The sequence below is a fragment of the Antennarius striatus genome, chromosome 23 (genome assembly GCF_040054535.1).
Source record: "Antennarius striatus isolate MH-2024 chromosome 23, ASM4005453v1, whole genome shotgun sequence".
Lineage (NCBI taxonomy): Eukaryota > Metazoa > Chordata > Actinopteri > Lophiiformes > Antennariidae > Antennarius > Antennarius striatus.
This window is the reverse complement of record NC_090798.1, coordinates 12,823,478-12,844,478: the sequence shown is the minus strand read 5'-3', so window position 1 is coordinate 12,844,478 and position 21,001 is coordinate 12,823,478. Positions and strand designations below refer to the sequence as shown.

At 43.3% G+C, this 21,001-nt stretch overlaps 1 protein-coding gene across 3 annotated transcripts; it reads left to right on the top strand.

The window, feature by feature from the left end:
• The first annotated feature begins 179 nt into the window (after positions 1–179).
• lrch4 (leucine-rich repeats and calponin homology (CH) domain containing 4) lies at positions 180–20,891 on the top strand. Of its 3 annotated transcripts, XR_011034385.1 has the most exons (19): positions 180–588; positions 10,120–10,264; positions 11,085–11,214; positions 11,825–11,930; positions 12,127–12,373; positions 12,443–12,539; positions 12,694–12,802; positions 12,942–13,039; positions 13,141–13,193; positions 15,657–15,806; positions 15,908–15,976; positions 16,092–16,164; positions 16,251–16,314; positions 16,419–16,514; positions 16,592–16,689; positions 17,105–17,242; positions 18,015–18,092; positions 18,336–18,923; positions 20,658–20,804. XR_011034385.1 is itself a non-coding variant. In XM_068307989.1 (18 exons), the coding sequence occupies exons 1-18, from the start codon at positions 417–419 to the stop codon at positions 18,567–18,569; spliced, it is 2,157 nt and encodes a 718-aa protein (XP_068164090.1). In that variant the 5' UTR covers positions 180–416; the 3' UTR covers positions 18,570–20,386. The 3 variants fall into 3 exon arrangements, 2 of the variants coding, with proteins under 2 accessions (XP_068164090.1, XP_068164091.1); XM_068307989.1 differs by lacking the exon at positions 20,658–20,804 and having other exon boundaries at positions 18,336–20,386; XM_068307990.1 differs by lacking the exon at positions 18,336–18,923 and having other exon boundaries at positions 181–588; positions 20,658–20,891.
• The last annotated feature ends 110 nt before the right edge of the window (positions 20,892–21,001 follow it).

The window sequence follows — 21,001 nt, the reverse complement described above, 5'->3', positions numbered from 1 at the left end:
TGAAAAACAATATTAACAAAGAGCATGATTACACAGATATTAGTAACGACATAATAGTTTAGACTATATATCTAAACTGTTATGGTTACACATGTGGTTTGATTGATTGATAGACAGAAGACGCGTTTGCTGTTTTATTTTGAAAGGCGCAGCAGTATCGTGTGCTTTTATTGTGAAACTCGCTAGCTTCCTGGAACTTCCGGAGGGGCTGACAGGCACCCTGCCGCCGTCGTTCGGGGCGGTGTGGACGTGAGCTGCCGTTGTTTTGTGTGAGAAACAGAACCGCGGTCGGACTGTTGTACTTGTAGGAAAGTTGACGTCCAGGTTTCCGCTCTCGGTTCCTGCGGAAACATTTTGTTATGAACGCGCAGCGGAGGCGTTGAACTGGTAGCAGAGGAGACAGACCTGTCCGTTTGATGGCTGCTGGGGATGGAGCCCAGCTGCCGGCCACAGTAGCGGCCAACCGGAGCGTGGAGAAGGCGCTGGAGGAGGCTTGCGCAAGCGGTTCTCTCAGCTTGTCCAACCGAAAACTGAAGGAGTTTCCCCGGAGCGGCAGAAACTACGACTTATCCGACGTCACACACGCAGGTGAGTTGGTTTCCAGCGTCGGTCGTAACTCGGAACGCTAACGGCTCCGCCGGGGACGCCTTTTGTGTTGTGGCACCGCCCGCCGCTGCCGTCCGGCGGGGCGAAACGAGCGTCCCCGTCGGCCCGGACCGTGTCCGGTGATCACCGTCGGTCCTCACGACCGCATCTCCGGTCAACGTCACTCCAGTGACCCCTGGAGCCGTTAGCTCCTCTCCGTTAGCATCAACAATGTGGGTTCAATGAAGTTTTTCAATCATGTCTGCTCTGAACCAGGTGACTTGTACTGATGTCGTTGTTTTTTTACATTTTGGACAATTGTCTCCTGTGGAGAAGCTTCATGACGTGTGAAATCAGAGTATGGTGTCTTGCTTTCCTTTGTTTCATCACCTCGGAAGAATGAAATCTCCTCCATCAGTGGAACCAGAAAGGACCCACATCCGTCGTGCCCTTTGTGCCTCCCTCGGAGTAGTTTCTTTGTGACTACAGTCAGAAAGTTTCTGACTGTTTCTGAGGGAACTGTTCTGTAGCTGTTGGTAGTTTTTGCCCCACCGTCTGAACGCATGGGGACCCTCGGGCCACCTACTTCCGGTCCTGTGATCAGGGATGAGACTGATTTAGATGTGGGTGACGTCAGAGGGAGTCTCCTTGACCCCATCTTGCTGATTATCCCTCCAGGTTGCTAAAAGCACCTGGCATGTTCCTGGTAATTATGACCATCTGCTCAGAACAGGACCGGTCTGGACCCTGTAGGATGAGGAAGCCTTTAAGCCATACCTGCTGTCATACCACTACTATTGATTGGGATGTGTAACCATCAGAGATTGTTGGGTAGAGTGCCAACCCTGTAAATAATGTGCCTTTGGTTCTCAGAAATGTATGTTAAAGCTCATTAGAGCATGGATCTCTAGATGGACCCTCAGGAACACTGTAGACCTCCTTTCTTTGGCTTTGGCTTCTTTTCTTGTGCACCAGTTGAACTGTTAGCTCAACAAGCAGTCAGAAGGATCCACCTTTAGTGGATTTGGCTTCTTAAGTGATTCATCAGACGGTCATGTTACCAGGTATCGTCTCGTCATGATGAAACAGACATCTGGTGGTTGATCTGTCTGTGTTCTGCTGACTCACAGCCCAACCTGGCTTTTTCCATTGAGGATGTCAGGTAAAGTGACTCCACCTAAGATTTCATCGGCTCCTTTGGAGATCCAGAACTATGAACATTGAATGCATAATGTTTATTTGTTATTCTGTTGTTCATCCATTGGTAAACCTTCAATCAGAGGCAGCCGTTGTTGATGGATGGATGGTGATAACATTGGAATCTCATTGAAGAATTTCAGAAGCTGACAAACTTTTCCATGTAAAGTTACAGCTTATCTCATTTGGAGTGGACTGGGATGAGGCCCAACAGTGTTTATGCTACACTAACCCCCCTTCCCTCCCCCTAGGTTTTCTCAGGAAGGTCAAGGGTTTACACACACATACACACACACACACACACACACAAAGGAGGAGGAGGCTTGACTTCCCCAGAACTTCCCGGTAGCTCAGAGCAGGAGGGGATAACAAAGCCCACCTTTTTATTGGTTTTGTGCACCTTGTGGACCCACAAGTCTTTGTGTTGTTGCGGTGTGAGCACAGTACATACAGTCCGCCCAAGGGTAAATCTGTGTTGGAGTTAAGAATGAAGATCTGTAAAAAGGTGGACTGAACACAAGCTGTGCCATTCTCTTTGTATGTTTAGGTGAGGATGCTTCGATGGCAAAAATGAATGTTTAGAGGAAGGAATTTCCCTCAGCAAAACAGGAAATGAGCATTACTAATGTATCTCTTATTGTCGGCAAATCTGAATGTATTGCTGTCAAGAGGGAATCAATCTTCAATATCTGGGCCAGTATTTCTTGACTTACTGCATTGCTGATGATTGTTACGCCTGAGATTTCCCTGAAGCTCTTGTTTTGTGCCATAACTAGTAAGAACTTGCTCTGGTTTAAGCTGTAACGCTGATGTAGGATGATCCCAAACCCTAACCCTGACTTGACATTGCCTGACCTGCAGCAGGAGTATCATTTAAGGACACATTGTGATATAGTTGCTCTAATAATGTTTTGTGCAGCTTAAATTTGGTTAACATTCATCAACTTGATGAGAACTGTTTGAACCGTGAGGTTAAGGAATCCAAAAGTTCAGACTTCCTGTTTGTCCTCTCCGGAAATCTAAATGGTTTTATTTTAGATCTCTCTCAAGCTAAACGAGCACTGTTGAAATTATAGACTAAAAATAACATACTCAGCATTACAGTACTCAGATTGGGACTGGGAACTCCCTCCAAGCTATATACTGTATATCGTGTATTGTTGGGATTAACAAATGGGTATCTAAGAGCACATTTGATTAGTTAGCTAGCACAGATGATGAAAGCGTTATTGACAGTAATTAGATGAGAAAAATGAGGCTGTTTAGAGCAGAAAGGGAGTTGGTTCAGGCGGAGGGCTTCTGGACCAAACACTTCCACACTGTTACTCCACTGATTGAATTTAGAAATATCTCATTACCCACTTTCGCTGAATCCTCAGAATCCTAAATTCCAGTCTGGGGGCATAGGAAGTCTATGTGGGGACTCAACCAATGTAGGTTTAGAGAAAGTCTGGAGGAAGGTCTTACCTTGTGATTGAGACAGCGAATGGTTGGCCTGCACTGTGTTCAGTTCGCGATCCAGAGTCTTAAGGTTCAAATTTCTGTTTCCTGTTTGGTGATGTGGAGCTGGAAGAAGCAGCACATGGACCAGAACACAGTCTAGACAACTGAGACAAATTTGTACACAGGTCTTGCGTAGGTCACAGCAGTTGAGATGGACTGAAGATGATTTATGCGGAAATGGAAAACAACACTTCTAGTTCTGTTTTCATTTATATACCTATAATATATACCTATATATCACCTGAAACTAAGAACGATTTGTTTTTTTCACAGCCCTAGAAAGAGTCTTCTGTGTGTCCCAAGAGGTAACTCCCTCGGAGACACCTGAGAACATAGTGTTACCTCTACGGGGGGCTCGGCCCAACAACAGTCTGTCAGCCATCTTTTCATGTGGGAGGGCGCAGCTGTACGAGAAGAAAATAAGATCAGCTTAAATTTCAGTGTACTGATGATATAAGGACTTTAAGGACTGGCAAAGCTGTCAGGGAACTTCTGAGCTCCGCTGTACTGTTGACTAAAGGTTGGATAGAGCATGGCCTGGTTTTGGATGTGTGTGCGCTCAAAGCCAGCATATGTGTATAGCTTCTGTCAGTTGTTCCCATCTGCTCCGTGTCATTAAAGCAGGCTGTGGCCATGCATTCTGCTGCAGTGTGTTCAACCCCCCATCTTTTATTTCCTCTGCGCTGTGGATGTGGGCTGCTGTTCACTCACTCCACTTCTGCTTTGTGTATTTCTGTGTCTTTGCTACTCGGCCCCAGTCTGAGCTGACATGTTTCCCGTCGGCCGTAAAAGATGTCTGTAAAGGATGAATAAACTTTCAGATGGATCTTGTCCTCAAAGAAAGATATTCCTAGTAAACTGGAGGGAAAGTACCAATAAGTACGAGGATGGAAGCAGAATGAATGTCCCTTCCTGGAGCCCAGAGGAGTGTGCTCATTCTCACATACTGAGTTTCGTGTCTCTCTGTCTGAAGCCTGCCGCCGGGCTTTCTCTTTCCCCGCACAGCAGCTGTGGGGAGGGGGGAATCCCTCCCCACTCCCACGGGAGGTAACCAGAGTAACGGCAGATACGGAGACACCAGAGCTCCAGGGAAGCACCGAGCGAACATAGTGTGTGTCACACATGTCCCAGCGTGTGTGTGTGTGTGTGTGTGTGTGTGTGTGTGTGTGTGTGTGTGTGTGTGTGTGTGTGTGAAATGTGGTCAGAACCACTCCACAGTAATCACAACACAGTTACACTAGTACAACTGGTATTAACTAATAATAACAGCCATTAAACAACGGCCAATAATATCAATAACAATGACTAATAATAACAGCTAATAACAATGGCAACAGTGACTAATAACATTAACTTACAACTACAGTGATGAGCAACATTGTGGTTATCATTCATGTATAAGTTGCATTGATTTTGTTATGGGTGGCGCAGCGGGTTCCTGGTTGCTATGCTGTGGTGCTGCTGTTCTTATCAGGTTTAAAAAAAAGAACCCATGTAGGCCTCACGCAGACTAATTCAGAACGAGTAATGGGAACCATATTGTTCTGTCCTACTTGAGGCTTCTCTGCTACCAGATGGACGACATACAAGTGACTATTATTTGCATGCTTTTGAGAGGAAGTAAGAGCGGATGTGGTTGGAGTTGTATCTTGTCTTGTTGTTCTGTTGCTTTACACACTGTGTAAACTTTCTTTCCAATGCAACTTTAGCTCATTCAGTGTGGTATAACATCACCAGATTGTTGCAGTCCACAGCCACAGAGAATATGAGTCACTCTCTCATCAAGTCTTGTATTTTACTGTCTAATAGAAACCTTTGGAGGGGGCGTACAAATATACTGTCGGGAACATTAAGTCCACAGATCATCGATCTGAAGTCATTGATGCTTCATCAACACCACACAGCTTGTGATAGGAAACGGAGATGTCAAATAAGTTGTGTTATCTACGTCTGCCTGTCTATCTAGCTATCTATATATCATGTTGCCTCTGCAGGTTACAGAAACCCTTCAGATATTTTGGAATATGTTTTAGTTAAAATTAAGATATTTTTATCAATAATTTCCACTACTGTGGACTGGCAGTTCACTTTTAAAACTTGAGCATTATGAAGTAATTATTGTTTGCCTCCCATCCCCCAGTCTGACCTCCTGGTGTGTTCATATTGGCTGTACTGTAGTCCTGTTCATTGCAGGTTTGTGATTAACTGTTTGAAGTGTGTGTTGTTCAAACACTTTGGATGCCCTACTTTGTTTTATTGGCCCAAACCTCGGTTTTAGAAGTGTTTCCTGGGCAACAGTATCTCTCAGCTAAATTTGTGCATGAGCTCACCGTTCATACCCACAATGAATACACTCAGGTCTTGGCAAAATTTGTTGTCTTACCTCTGAAGCAGACTGAAGCCCTCAGGTTATATTCCCATATTGAATGTCTGCACATGTTGAGCCTGAGATTGAGTCTGAGATTATCTCGAACAGCAGCAAAATGTGCCAGTAATGCAGTTTGTGGCAACTGTTTGAATTTGTAGTCCTTATTATGCTGGTAGAATACTTCAGTACACAGTTTTGTGGGGCAGTAGCTCAGTCCACGAGGTCTTGGGCTGGGGCCCAGAGGGTGGCCGGTTCAAGTCCTGTGTGGACCAAAAGTTCATTGTGTGAACTGGGATTGGAGAGGTGCCAATCTGTTCCTGTTTTTAGAGAGAATCTTTCTCTCATTCGGTCGTGTTTTTGACAAACAGGTGTACATTATTGATTTGAAATGCAGTAAGAATTAAAAAAGGGATTGGCTGATTCTAAATTTTCTTCTGGGCCAAGCAAAGATGGCAATTTATCTAAGTGCAGAAGACATTTTACAAAGAACGTGTCAAACAAAAGTCGATTTTAACTTTAACTCAATTTCAGAGCTATGAATGATTTAGATACTTTTGTGGTGTGTCAATGGATGTTTTAATGTCTGCGTTGTGTGAGAAGCTTGTGTTCAGTCAGTGGTTGGTTTGATTCACTTACAGGTTGTTTAGATTCTTTATTATTTTCCTACCATTGTTTGCTTTACAAATTTGAATTCTTTTTCTTGTGATTATCTTTTAATTGGGTTTTTTTGAATAAACGTGCTTTTAAAAAATCAAAAATTTTCTTCTTCTTCACCCAACTACATCAAGTCTGTAGCATGTAATGGTCAGACTGCATGACATAAAGATTGTAACGCGTTAAAAGTGGATCTCAGTGTGTTTGGGTGTTGTTGACTTAAAATTAAAACCTGGAGTTCTTTTAATACCTACTTTAATGATTAAAATATGAGCTCTAATCACCGTATACAAGTTAAACTTGTATGTATCTACAGTATAATCAGTCTCCAGTTTAAGTGTCACAATAGTGAGGAAACCCTCCACTAATGTTTCACAGACTTGGTCTTAAATTGCAGAGAGAGTTTTGAACAGTGGCCTCGTCCGATCTGACTATTCGAGCATGCTGAGCAGCGTTTGAGTGAGCATACGTAATGCCTACTGGGTTAGGAGTATATATGGAAGTCTTTTCTATGTCGCTAGGAATGCGTTGATCTCATGTGTGAAGAACTTTCTCCAATTACCTCCGGGACTAGGAAAGTTTTTTTGATTCGATTGTTTTGAAATGACCTGAAATGACCTGGTACTCCTCCAACAAGTAACCTTAGTTCATTCGTCTTCGAGTCTCTTCTGAGAAACCATCTTTACCATTGTGGATTATTGTTTTCACACAGGATATGGAATGTTTAAATGAAATAATAGAAATCTACAATAAGATTTTGTTGTGTTATTCTCTACCACAAAATGTTCAACGTGCATTGGGTTGAATAAGGATGTGATACACCACATCAGATTTACAAAGAGAAATGACATTATAGAATTGTATCTTCTCCATGGTGTAGGAATCTGTGTGAAGTTGATCTTGACCTGAGGGTGAGTGCTGGTGAAATGCTGCCTGTGCATTTGTGAATCCTGTTTTCACTCCTCCTCGCGCCGGAGGCTGGCATTCAGTTAGAAACATGTAAGAACTGCATTCGATGGAAGTGGTTTGTGTTCAAAAGAACAGATGCAGAATAAACCACGATGATATGGAAACAGTGTAAGAAGACTGTTAATAAAAGGGGGATATACATCAAATTAATCCACTCCCCCAGACAGAAGCACCCGATCCAGTAGGAGATGTGTGTAAAAGCTCAAGAGCAGTGCTCAGCTGCTAATGCTAGCCACAGCTAGCCACATCCAGGGGATGCGCCCTGGAACTTGTGGATGAGGAGGAGGAGAGGAGGATGACGGTTAATGACTCCCACGCCCCCCAGCAGGCTCTCACTGCACTGAGGAGCTCCATCAGTGACAGGATGCTACACCCAGTGTGTGTGATGGAGCGTAATCAAAGCCTGTTCTGTCCGCTGCCCTCTGGGAGAAGGTACAGGTCCATCAACATCCGTGTATTTGTTTCAACTGCTGCTATCAAGCCTTCTGCTGCACAGTTCATTCCTACATTCTTGAAGGTTCATTGTAAATATACAATATTTCTGTAATTGCTTGTTTCTATAATTGCGTGACTCAACCGTAATCTGAAAGACTTTCTGGTGACTCCAACGTCCCCAGGGTGGAGCCAAGAACCCAACGGTGAAACGGCTGCTACCGAGTCTCAACATCCCTTAGAATGGCTCTAACAACTGGAGTGTTGATATTGAAAAATTTTTCACCTAGCCGAGCAGAAAAGCCCTCCGAGCCTTCCCGTATGTAGCTGTGAAGGCAAGACATGCTCCCTTCCCCCTCCTCCCCTGCTGCTTCCATCAGCAGTCGATAAAGAGCCGCTGGGCTGTCTGCCATTGACTGACTTGTGTTTCATCCTGTTCAAGCCCAGTGCTACTGGTGATGATAATGATCCACAGAGCTGCTAACATTACTGGGGCAAAGTTGGACTGTCTGACTGTGGTGTTGGATTGGAGGCCATTATCTAAGTTAAAGGAATCAATAAAGTACTCTGATTCTGATTCTTCTTGTATAGCTGGACTCTCTAGGTGTTTGTACTGTTTACCTGTTGGACAGGTTGGAAATGTCTCTTTGCGTACCTAATCACAAAATCTACATCCTGACACAGGATGGTAATGAATGTCCTGTGTTGGATTTCAGGTTCATACAGTAAAATAGTTTACAAGAATGCAGCTGCTCCCCCTAAATGCCCATGTCGGGGCCGTCCTATGTAAGCAAATGTTACTGTCTCTGTAGTCCATATTTTAAATTCCAGGACAAACAGCAATTCATTGTCTTTTTACCTTTTGGTCATTGGTCAGCACTGTTGTGTCACAAGATCTTTAGGAAGTTATCACATGTTCTGAAATGGTTCATGGTTGCAATGGAATTACTCATTCATTGATATGTTATGGCATGTTATATAATGACATTATTTAAGTGTTTTTCTCCAGAAATCACAAAGAATATGAATATTAATATACAGCGGTGTGGATAAGTGTTTGCCTCTTGCTAATATTTTATTTTTTTGCATTTTTGTCACATTTAAATGTTTCAGATCATCAAAGAAATGTAATATAAAACAAATATAACACAAGTAAAAACAAAAAGGAGCTTTTTTAATGAAGGTTTTTATTACTGAGGGGAAAAGAAATCCAAATCGACATGGCCCATGGTTCTCAATTAAGAAATCACTTATAAATGGTACCTGCCTCACAAAGTGAAGCACAGTTAAAGATTCTTAAAAGTTAGTCATCATTCAAGATCCAAAGAAATGCAGGGAAAGAACAACAATTGAGATCCACTTTTTAAAGCTTTGAGACTCCAGTGAATCACAATGAGAGCCATTATCCACAAACAGTGAAGGCATGGAACAGTGGTGAACATTTCCAGGAGTGGCTGGCCAACCAAGATTACCCCAAGAGCACAGCAGTGACTCACCCAAGAGGTCACAAATGACCCAACAACAACATCCAAAGAACTGAAGGCCTCTCTACTGTTCTTCAACCCACCATCAGAAAGAAGCTGGGCATAAATGGCCTGTATGGCAGAGTTCCAAGACGAAACCACTGCTGCACAAAAAGAACATAAAGGCTTGTCTCAATGTTGCCAGAAAACAACTCGATGATCCCCAAGACCTTTGGAAAAATACTCTGTGGACTAATGAGACAAAAGTTGAACTTTTTGGAAGGTGTGTGTTCCATTACATCTGGCATAAAAGTAACACATTTCAAAATAAAAACATCACGCCAACAGTAAAACATGTTGGCAGTACAGTTTTGCTGCTTCAGGACCTGGATAAAAGGAACCATCAATTCTGCTCTCTACCAAAATATTGTGAAGGAGAATGTCCAGCCATCTGTTTGTGACCTCAAGCTGAAGTGAATTTGGGTTTTACAGCAGGAGAATGATCCAAAACACACTAGCAAGCATACTTTGGAATGGCTGAAGAAAAACGGAATGCAGAAATTGAACTGGTCTAGTCCAAGTTGTGACTTGAACCCAATTGGGATGCCTGGGTTTGACCTTCCAAGGTGGGTCAATTAGAACAGTTCTGCAAAGACTGTAAAAGACTTGTTGCAAGTAATCTCAAATGCTTGATTGCAGTTGTTGCAGCTAAGGGTAGCCTAATCAGTCATTAGGTGTAGGGGCAGTCACTTTGTCACATCACTGTATTAAAAATAACTACTAAATCTGGTCTTGTTCTAGTTTTGGTCTTGACTCTTTATCTGCGTCTTATTTTTCCTGTCTTAGATTGTCACTCGAGCCGATCCCTCCTGTGTTTGTGTGTTGAATCCATGAATACTGTTGAAGCTGTGATGGATTAATGTTTGGTCGTCTCCATTGTGTCATCAGATCTGTCCAAGAACAGATTGTGTGAGCTGCCAGAGGAGCTCTGTCACTTCATCTCTTTGGAGACATTGATCCTTTACCATAATGGGATGCGATCACTGTCCCCCAGCCTAGCCAATCTCCAGGCCCTCACCTACCTCAACCTCAGGTAATCCAACTATAATGTATGTATTACAAGTCTGCACTGTTAAAGTCCAGAGATACAGACATTGTGTGCCCTGTGCACAAACATGCTAACACCCGCCTCATAACGGCGGCGTATGGTTGAATTCAGATGGAGTGGGAGGTGCTGGGTTCTGCCATCTGATGTTATGAATGGGGGGGTTGGCAGCCTGAACAAGTTTGCAGAATGTTGATTGGGAATGATAACTTTATCTGAAACATCCCGAAATGTATTTTGACACCACATTAAAAACTTGTTGAAGCACATGTTGGTGTTTAAAACACCGAGTCTCATGGTAACGGTGTAAGATCTTCAGAGTATGTGGAGACCAAGAAACGCTGTTCAGATCATTTTACTGTTGCTAGGAAACCTGACAACCCTCCAGATGGCTGGTAATACATGAAGCAAAAGTGTAGGCTCATGGTAAAAATAAAGTATGACTATCACGCAGTGTAACTGCACATTTTCATAGGATTCCATATTATACTGAATATTTTTGAGATGATTTAAGATCCCTTTATTAGTCTCCTGTAGGGGAATTATCTTCCACTCATGTTAGTAATCATTACACACGTAGATATATATGGAACAGGCCTGAACACACACACACACACACACACACACACACACACACACACACACACACATGGCGTCTGTAGGGTATGCCTATGATAGTGAGGGGTAGAGCAGTGGGCAGCTCCCTCGTGGAGCGCCCAATGAGCATCTTATAAAGGGGATGTGCCTTGCTCTAGGGCACATTGGCAGTGCTCGGAAGGTGAACTGACATCGCTGCTTCTCTCCACAGCCGGAATCTGCTGTCCAGTTTACCCCCAGCTGTTTGTCACCTTCCTCTCTTACGAGTGCTCATCGTCAGCAACAACAAGCTGTGTTCACTGCCCCCCTCCATTTACTCACTCACACACCTCCGACAGCTGGTATGATGGCACACACACACACACACACACACACACACACACACACACACACACACACACACACACGCAGCTATTTCTCATCTGCTATATTTATCTGTACTTTACAGTGAAGTAGCAGGTTTTACCGTAATCCCTCGTTACTTGCTGTTAATGTATTCCAGGACCACCTGCGAAAAGCGAAAATCCGCGATATAGCGACCATATATTGATTTTATTATTTACGTGTAATGTATGATGAAACTTACATTTCATCGAGGACAATATATGAGAAAAATCCAAGATGTAGTTAAGCTCCACGAATAAGCGAGGGATTGCTGTACATTAAAAATATTTAATGAGTTACATATGATTAGGTTTCCTACATGATTTCCTTCATATTACTATATAGTTTATCACAATAGAAAAATTGCACAGTAAATGCCTTGTTTTTCAGTATTGGTCATCTCTTGCAACCCCCAATGGATGAAATGACAGTTGACTCAAAAATTTGAGATTACCCAGAAACATTCAAATGAACAGATTATGTAGTAACCGTACATCTAAAGGCTTCGAGCCGCCGGAGTAACAACTGATAGATGGACTGGTTGTGACTTCTGTTCGTCCTTCTCAGGATGCGAGCTCTAACGAACTGCAGTGTTTGCCAGCAGAGCTCGGGCAGCTCGAATGTTTGAGGGACTTAAACCTGAGGAGGAACCAACTCACCTCTTTGCCTGAAGGTAAAGCGCTCCTCTGGTCGTCCTACTGTTCATTTGTTATGGTTTGCACTTCAGGAAAACCAATACTTAAAGTTTTAAGAGAAGTGAAAGTGACGGTTAATAAATTAATCATGTAATGGAATGAGTGGAGGCTAAATAACGCTAAATAAAACACATCCCTGTCATTGCCCGTCCATCCTCTCTTTGTATCATACAGAAATATCTGAGCTCCCCCTCGTCCGGCTCGATGTGTCCTGCAACCGCATTTCAAGTGTGCCTTTGTGCTACCGTCACCTCCGGCATCTCCAGAGCATCTCGATGGACAACAACCCCCTTCAGATGCCTCCGGCACAAATTTGCTCCAAAGGCAAATACCACATATTCAAGTACCTCAACATGGAGGCCTGCAAGAGGAGCCAGGAGGAGCTGGAGAGACATCTGAGGCCGACTGGATTCAACAGCTGGTGAGGACAATGGAAAGTATTTCTGGGTGTTTTTGTTGTCAGATGTTACGCTCATGTGTTTCCCTTCAGTCTGTCAGACCAGGAGCTGTTCTCAGGTCAGTTTGGGGGGCTGGATTCTGGCTTCAACAGCGTGGACAGCGGCAGCAAACGGTGGTCTGGCAATGAGGTAAAACCTTTGGACACAGTCTTTGTACACAAATGGGTTTGTGAGTGGCTGCGTTATACACACACACACACACACACACACACACACACACACACACACACACACACACACACACAGTACATGCTCTCTAATGACTCCGTGTCTCCGTGTCCAGTCCGTTGATGACTTCTTAGAACGTTCCCTTCGTATGCCTGAGGTGAACCGAGACCAGAGGAACCTGAAGGAGGAAGAGGAGCCTTGGTCTCCCCTAGAATCCGACAAAGGCAAGAAGAAGCACGCTCTATCTCGCTCTATGTGTATGTATATAGCCCTTGGGTGGCTATGTACATACATACATAGGTTTCTCAAACAAAGCATTTGCCGGTACGTTTAGAAGAAAATCTTCTGCCTTTCTCTGAGCAGAAAACGGAGAAGCTGAGCAGGTCGACTTCATTGACAGTAGTGTGACGGAGGAAGAGGAAGAGGAGACCAGGACGGATCCTCTCACAGCATCGCCACAGGTAACGATCAATCACGGATTGGTCCGAAATCACGTCCATTCGTCTCAATATCTTGTGTGTGTATAAGTTGAACAGTAATATATTGTGTTCTGGGTTTCTAGGAGCAGAAGGAGAACCGCTCGTCTTCACAATCCCTGGAGTCGGCAGGATGCAAGTGAGTGGGACAAATAAAGTGTCAAAAGGTTTGAATGGCAGGAAACTGTGAAACCACCAGTAAACAAACAGCTGTAGGTGAGGTGTTACGTATTCACATCTCATACATTCACACACACATTACTAGAAGTTCTTCTGGTCCCATGTGACCGATGTTTGTCCAAACTCAGCCCAGTACGCTGCTTTCTGTGGCCAGAGAGAGGTTGAACCGGGTGTTTGACGAGCTGGGAAAAGTCAATAGACTGCAGTTCCCATTAGTTCCTCTCTCGTTCACTCTCTCACATTCATGTTGAGTGGTTCTGCTGTTATCTTGGGCAGTTTGACACCTTGACAAAAAATGGATGTGTTATACCTCATCCATTTGGATCCAGCCTCCTATAGCTGACGTTTCTTGTACCTAAAGACTCTCTCCATGTGGAGTGTTCAGCAGCTGAATCCCTTCCCTGTAAAGAATCCCAGCAGGCAGCTTTATCATTTGTATTGTTCTGACTTACATTTGTTGGCAGTATTTTATCTTGACCTCTGAATGAGGTTCTAAATATAGACTTCTATCTACTCAGGCCAAGAAACGTTGCTTCAGTTCACCCCCAACCCTCGTCCACTTAACATTATTTTAATGGACGGTCATCGCTGCTCTGTTTCTGATGTGGAAAGTTTGGGTGTAGTTGTTGCACAATCAGGTTCCTCCTCCACAAACAGCACAGCCCTGGTGCAGCGTGAGCAAACAGTGAGCCCAAATCTTCCCTGGGAAAATACATTAGAGACCTAAAATGAAGTGTAACACAGTCTCTGTGCGGACGTGATCCAGCCTTCAAAATGGAGCACGAAGGTCTGATAAGTGATTAAAATAATGTTCAGATCAATTCTGTCCTCGACAGGCAGCATAAAAGGGCTTTTTTTTTGGTTTTAGCAACATTTTTTCAGTTGGAAGTAACAGAATTGATGCAGAACCAGGAAGCATGTGGACCATTTTATTCTAGGATCTCGTTTTCAGGGCTGGTAATGAGCTCCGTGTGTCATCACTAAGATCTAATCCTTCATAGCAGTTAAACAGCGATGTGGAGTGTGTTTGTTGCTTCAATCATGTGGTTTACATCATATAAAGAATATAAATGCATCATCTGCATCGCAATGTCAAGTCTGTTACAAAAAATGCAAATAATGGATCACAAACCAATGACATGGCACCACTGCAGGGCGGCTGACTGGGCCTTTTTTTAATTTGTCCGATCCGAAGTGACAGATTCTTTGACTGCTCTGAAGTGTCCACCATCATCCAAACACTCCAGTTTGATTTCTTCTGGCTCCAGTATTTCTCAGGCTCGTCTCAGCATGCAGCAGACATTTCACCAGCTTCAACATGCGGGGTTATGGTGAAATGATGTTTCCCTTTCCGGATTGTGGCCCCATCAGTGCTCACTGGAACAATCATGTTTAGAAATCCTCCTGTAACAAGTGTCATCAGGGTGTTTTGTAACAATAAAGTTGCAAAGGTTTTGAAAGAGTTCTTTACTCTTATCCACCGTGACTGTTTGTTGTGTGACACCTTGGCAATGAGACCTTTTTTTTCTCAGGCCAGCAGCTGGAACTGGACCAGCTGATATAAACTTTCACTGACAAGGAGCAGAACTGCTTCATAATTCCTGATAGGATTCAGCTCTTTATGGCTTTTTGATCCTTTTTGCTTCTCAGTTTCTTCTGTGTTCAGTACGGTTTTCCTGTTTCCACTTTTTAACACATAACTTAACACGTAAGGGTTACATGGGTTGTTCCCGCCATCTGGTAAAAATCAAGTCAATACCACCTTAAGAAATATATTTACTGAGAAAAATGCTCAATGATTCAATACTTAAAGTATTGTACATACGTGTGTTGTCCTGAATGAAGGAAAAATTTATAATTCTGGGGTGATCAGTGGAGTCAAATACAACACTTTATAATTATAATTATTATTATAATTATTACAATATTATAATTTTGTCCAGAGTGACAAATTCACATTGCAGCATTTTCACAATTTTGTTTGACATCTATGATGAAATGTCCCTTTTAGTACTTTTTTTGGTAATTTTTCGTACTTTTTGCTAATGCGGGCATCTTAATCCAGGACTCCCTGGAAGAAGAGATCTGTATCTTAATGTGGCCTTCATGGCTGAACAAAGACTAATGCAATTAAGTAAAAACTGCAAATTGACTGATTTCTGAAGGATAAATTCAAGCTTATATTTTTCGTACGTCGTTTCGATTCGCTGCCATGAACTAGACTCTGACAGCTGGATGTTTGACATGTCAGAAACATACAAAGGATGGACAAATAGTCTGTCTTCCAGGAGGAGAACTAGAAAACACGTATTTGGGAAATGAACAAGTTTAAATTTAAGTCCCTGTTGGGCTGCTGGCGGTGTCGCTGTGTTTTTTGATCAGCTGATTCTGATTCGCCTCATTTCCTTCTTTTCATGTCCAGTCCACGTGCGGCGTTGGCCCCCCAGTCATCAGCCTCCTCCACCTCTCCCTCGTCCCCCTCCAGCCCCGGAGTGGAGGAGAGGAGGAGGCCTGGAACCCTGCTCATCTGGCAGGAGAGGGAACGTCTGCAGCAGCAGAGAGAAATGTCCAGGTGAGTCCCAACACGACTCCAATGTTCTCAAGTGAAGTTTATTTTACAAGGAGAAGCTTTCAGAAGTCAGTGTCAATCTAACCGTAAGCTCCTCACATCAGTCTGCTGAAGTCACCCACCAAAACAGGAAGTCACATGACCTCTGCACCACCGACAGGAAGTAGCTCTGGGTAAGTACGGCCTGATGAAGGTGAACCTCTGAGTTTACGACACTCATTGTCAATTAATTTTAGATGTATACTAATGGAGGGAATTTAAACGTGATGGGTGATTTTCCGTCAACAGTCGACAGTGTCTGTCTCCCCCTAGTGGTGGGTCTCCAGAGAGCCCCCCTTCAGGCCTTCGTCAGCGATCTGCAGTGAGTGTTGTTTCTCATTCTGTTAATGGAGGTAGGAGCTGATCAGACTTTAATGGTTAAGTTAATGTGGATACTTTTTTTCTCAGAGTGCTGAGCGGACGAGTCCAGTGTCTCCTACAGCACTTCAATATCGCTTCAGCAGCAAAACCGGTAATAAGAGGACATCATGCCACACCACAACAGCAATTTTTCTATCTATTTCGCTGTATTCTCTCTGTATTCAGTTGTAACTTTGAAATTCTTGTTTATGTCAGACGCATCGTCCTCCCCAAAGACGTCTCCTCCATCTGGCCACGCCCAGAAGCCCAACAGTTTCCTGTTCCGCAGCAGCTCCAGCAGCTTCAAACCAGGTACACACACCCTGCCAGCCCCGATTGGTTGCATACGTAAATACGCTAACACGCTAAAGCTGTGGTCTTTCTGTCAGGACCCATGTTTAGTCTTGGAGATGTTGGGAGAAGTGAGTCTCGTGTGAGTCTCCGTTCCCCAAAAGAACACAGACCAGAAATCGCACAGCTGCGCAAGGTAAACAACCACGTGAACGCAGCGACGGTTAGCCCGTTTTCAGTTTGAATGTAGTTATCAAAGTTACACTTTTCAAAGTTAAACTTGATTAAGTTAAACTTAACTAAGTTAAACTTATCAAAGTTAAACTTATCAAAGTTAAACTTATCAAAGTTAAACCTATCAAAGTTAAACTTATCAAAGTTAAACTTATCAAAGTTAAACTTGACAAAGTTAAACTTATCAAAGTTAAACTTATCAAAGTTAAACTTATCAAAGTTAAACTTGACAAAGTTAAACTTGACAAAGTTAAACTTGACAAAGTTAAACTTATCAATGTTTTGCTTGGGGACTTGTGGAGTATTCTGGTGTCTGCAGTGGAACTGGAACCTTTTGGATCCTGACAGGAATAAAAATGTGACGTCTCTGTCCTCAGACTCTGGAGACTCGACTGAGGACCACTTTACCAGACGATCTGGGCGGGGCCTTGTCCGATGGCGCTGTCCTTTGCCAGCTGGTCAATCAGATTAAACCATACTCAGTGTCAACCATCCACATTCCCTCCCCAGCGGTGGTGAGACGGGTGTTTTTTTTGTCTTTCTTTTCTTAAGAAGGATCCATTTTCTCATCACTTGTTTGGGCTGATTTAAACTTCTACGTTTTTGTTCACAGCAGTAAGAAAGTACGTTGTGTAGCATATTCTAAACGATGACAAGTCAAATCAGTAAAAATCACAACTTCTCTGTTCACACCCGTTTCTATTGAGCATGAATAGGAATTCATTCTCAGCGTGAAGGTTGGAGTTTATGGAGGTGTAACAATCATTTATATATATATAGTGTAGGTGGAAGCATCTGCGTCCGTTTTACATGTAACGTAAAATATATCACCTCACCGTCATCTTAACTTCTACTTTTGTCCACTGTGCTGCTTTGTCTGTGACACATGTAAAACTCAAGGCCCGGGGGCCAAATGTGGCCCTCCACATCATTTTATGTGGCCCGCGAGAGCATTAAGGGTCAGAGTGTAAAAATAAATAAGTCAAAAGTGAGCTTTGAGCAAAAACTACATTTCCCACAATGCAGTAGTTCAGCCCATTTTAAGTGTGATGAAAACATTTTGAACAAACTTATTGTTCTAACTTGTGTTTGATGTTTTCTTTCTTTATTCTCTTTGAGAGTTGATTGATGGACTTCTGTGGGTTTGATAACCTGACAAATTAAAAGGATTTATGTTATAACAGAGTAATAAGCAAACATGTTTTCTGTGTAACTACAATGAAAAGCTGTTTTTTTCTTGAATCCAATATAAATGAGTTTAATTTTCATTACTTTTTTTTTTTTTAGCCAAAACTGAGCGCCGCAAAGAGTCGTCTCAATGTGGAAAACTTCATTGCTGCCTGTCGCAAGCTGGGGGTCCCAGAGGTATGATGTCATCGTTGTCTTCCTGTCCTGCCCCCCCCCCCTGATGAGAAGTGCTTCAGCTCCGTTGTGTGGCTGCTTCTAATCCTGTTTGCTGTTTTTGTCCCTCTCCTGTCTGTTGTGTGTGTGTGTGTGTGTGTGTGTGTGTGTGTGCGTGTGTGCGTGCGTGTGTGTGTGTGTGTGTGTGTGCGTGTGTGTGTGTGCGTGTGTGTGTGTGTGTGTGTGTGTGTGTGTGTGTGTGTCCAGACCAGCCTGTGTGCGCCCTCTGACGTGCTTCTCTCTAAGCTGCCTGCTGTGCTGATCTGTGTGACGGCGCTGACGGTCCTGGAGGGGGGGGACGCCAAGGAGGACCCGTTCCCCCACCACTCCTCATCCTCGTCTTCATCCTCGTCTTCCTCGCTGCTGTCCGTTCATTTCCTGCTCTTCTACTGCACAGCTATGGCCCTGCTGTACCTCCTCCACCGCTGCCTCCTCAGCTAGAGGGGCGGCGGTTCAGCCCCTACCCCCGCCCCCCCACCAGGAGGGGCGTCGATGCTTCAGTGGTCGGATGTTACAGCCATAAAAAGCAGACTGGAGCAGCTGGATGTCACAGAGGCGTCGTCCAACAGCTGTTTGTCCCGTCGCTCGATGACCTCTGTCTGTCTTTACAGTCGTGTCGCCGTTTAACCCTTTATTGACGCGTTTGTTGATGTTCTTGAAGGGGCCGCCCCTCGGTGAGTCTCTGGTTTGGCCTTAGCCTCGTTTAGCCTTCAGCCTGTTGGGTGACGGAGCTGCAGGGGCAGGAATTCTTCAGAAACGCCTTCATTGGAGTCCCGTAGAGGTTCTCATTTAAAGGTCAGATCCTGGTTTAAACCTGAATGTAACTGGATGTGATGTTTCCTGAGGAGCAGAAAGGCGTGTTGGAACAACCTCTGAGCCGGACCCACCAGTGTTTTAGTCAAAATCACTTCAGGTTCCTGATAAATGCAAACCACCGGCCTAAAAGCCATCAGTGAACTGAAAACCCCTAGAGGGCGCTGTAACTTGCTGTGATCACGCTATACCTTCTTCTCCTGTGTTAGCGAGTGTGTGTGTGTGTGTGTGTGTGTGTGTGTGTGTGTGTGTGTGTGTGAAACGAGCCGCTGGTTCCGACAGGAGACTGACCTGTGAATGTGATTTTTTTATGGAGGTCATACGAGCGTAGAATGTGGCAGTAGGATGAAGATGCAGTGTCTGTGTGTGAGCAGCAGGGGGTGCTGTTGCTGCGTCCGTCCTCTTTCGCGCATCACGTGTCCAAACCGACGGTACAAACCCCTTCAGGAGAATAATGTGTGACTGTTTTTCTACGACCAGCTGACTTTATGTCTGTATAAATGTAAACAAGTTATTAAATTATTGCTTTTGTATTTATTTTGGACGTTAGTTGTTGTTTCTGAGGGGAAACGACCGGGGCGTCATGTGATGGTGGTCACTTTAGGCCCCATAATGCTTTGTGAAGTCAGTGTGTTTGCTCTAAAGCATACACACAGTAATCAATATTCAATAATTCAGAGTTAGAGTGACATTGATTGTCTGTGGGCGACTCTTTAGCTCTGCTGATTCTGCCACATCTGTCTTACCGCTCTGAGATCTGCCTTTTAAAACACGTTGGATTCACACGTTTGGAGTGATGATGAGTTTCAGTGCTGGTGTGGAGCCCTTAAAATGCACATTTCTTGTTTTTTTCCCTCCTGAGGGCTCCTATGTTATTTAAATTACACTAAAACATGAACCCAAATTCAAAGGGAGACACTAAAAATGGAGACTTGATTCAGAACATGTCATTGTGCTTTTTTTAAAAAAAAAAAAAATTAACCAGTCTCCTGCACCCCACGACCTGCAATGACGATGACTGACTGGATAAAATATTTCTAAAAAACCTACAGTAATTAATTTAAATAGCATATTTTTGGTTGCATTTCATTTTATTTCATAAGGTTTAATATTGATTATCAAGACTTTGTTTTCCAGTGTTAAGCCTTCTGTTAAATGACAGTATAGATTTCACAGTTCAGTTGTTGATCACATCTCTGCTCGGGGGTTTAGATGAATTTTCTGATGTCATTTCACGTGTTCTATATTTTCTGGATAGAAGTGGATAAGAAACAAACATTCATTTACTGTGTTAGACCAGACAAATATTCTCTGATGTTATTCAGAATAGAAACCGCTGTATTTTATATTTATGATACGTGTAATTGAGAATTTTTCCTTTGTTTATATATATCTTAACGTTCTTTTTCCTGATTCAAAAATGATTAAAGTTAACTTTGACTATATCTGCCTGCTTGCTGAAGTCTTGCTTCTGCTGAATGTGATGTTGTGTCTGCAGCCTGGATATTGATCCAAACTGACATCAATGGAAGCAGCGAGGCAAAAAGTAATTTCCTGACAAGGATTAATAAATGATTGATTATTATTACTACAGAGAGAGACCAACATGGCTTTTAAAGCCCTAATCAATTTGCAGACAGACCCCAGATCAGTTCATTTGGGGACTAAAACCTATCTGAATTTACCCGGTGTGACTTTTGAACTGGTTCCTTTCAGGACTCTCTGTGTTCCCCCCACCTCATCGTGGAGGAAGAGGGACTGAGTCTTCTGGCCCAGACCATCCAGGTGTTGGTCCACCTGGACGACGGCTGCTAGCTGGTGCTGAATGAGGAGAGGGCTGGACTGACTCCACAAAAATCCATCTCAGACAAGTGTTGGCTGAAAACACGCTTCAAATTTGACCATCAAATATTGAATAAATGATAAAAAGATAAAGATGTGTGTATTTGGATGTATTTATTCATTACCTGCTGATTTATGCAGTTTGTGTCATTAAAAACAGGACAATTTTTTTTTTTATCATGAAAAAAATAAGCATAAAAAAGATAATTCCTTTTTAG

Coding starts and splice junctions, on each gene's coding strand:
- lrch4 (XM_068307989.1), top strand. CDS start 417: ATGGCTGCTGGGGATGGAGCCCAGCTGCCGGCCACAGTAGCGGCCAAC. Junction 11,931..12,126: donor ACTCACCTCTTTGCCTGAAG/GTAAAGCGCTCC, acceptor TGTATCATACAG/AAATATCTGAGCTCCCCCTC. Junction 15,807..15,907: donor CAGCAGAGAGAAATGTCCAG/GTGAGTCCCAAC, acceptor TCCTCACATCAG/TCTGCTGAAGTCACCCACCA.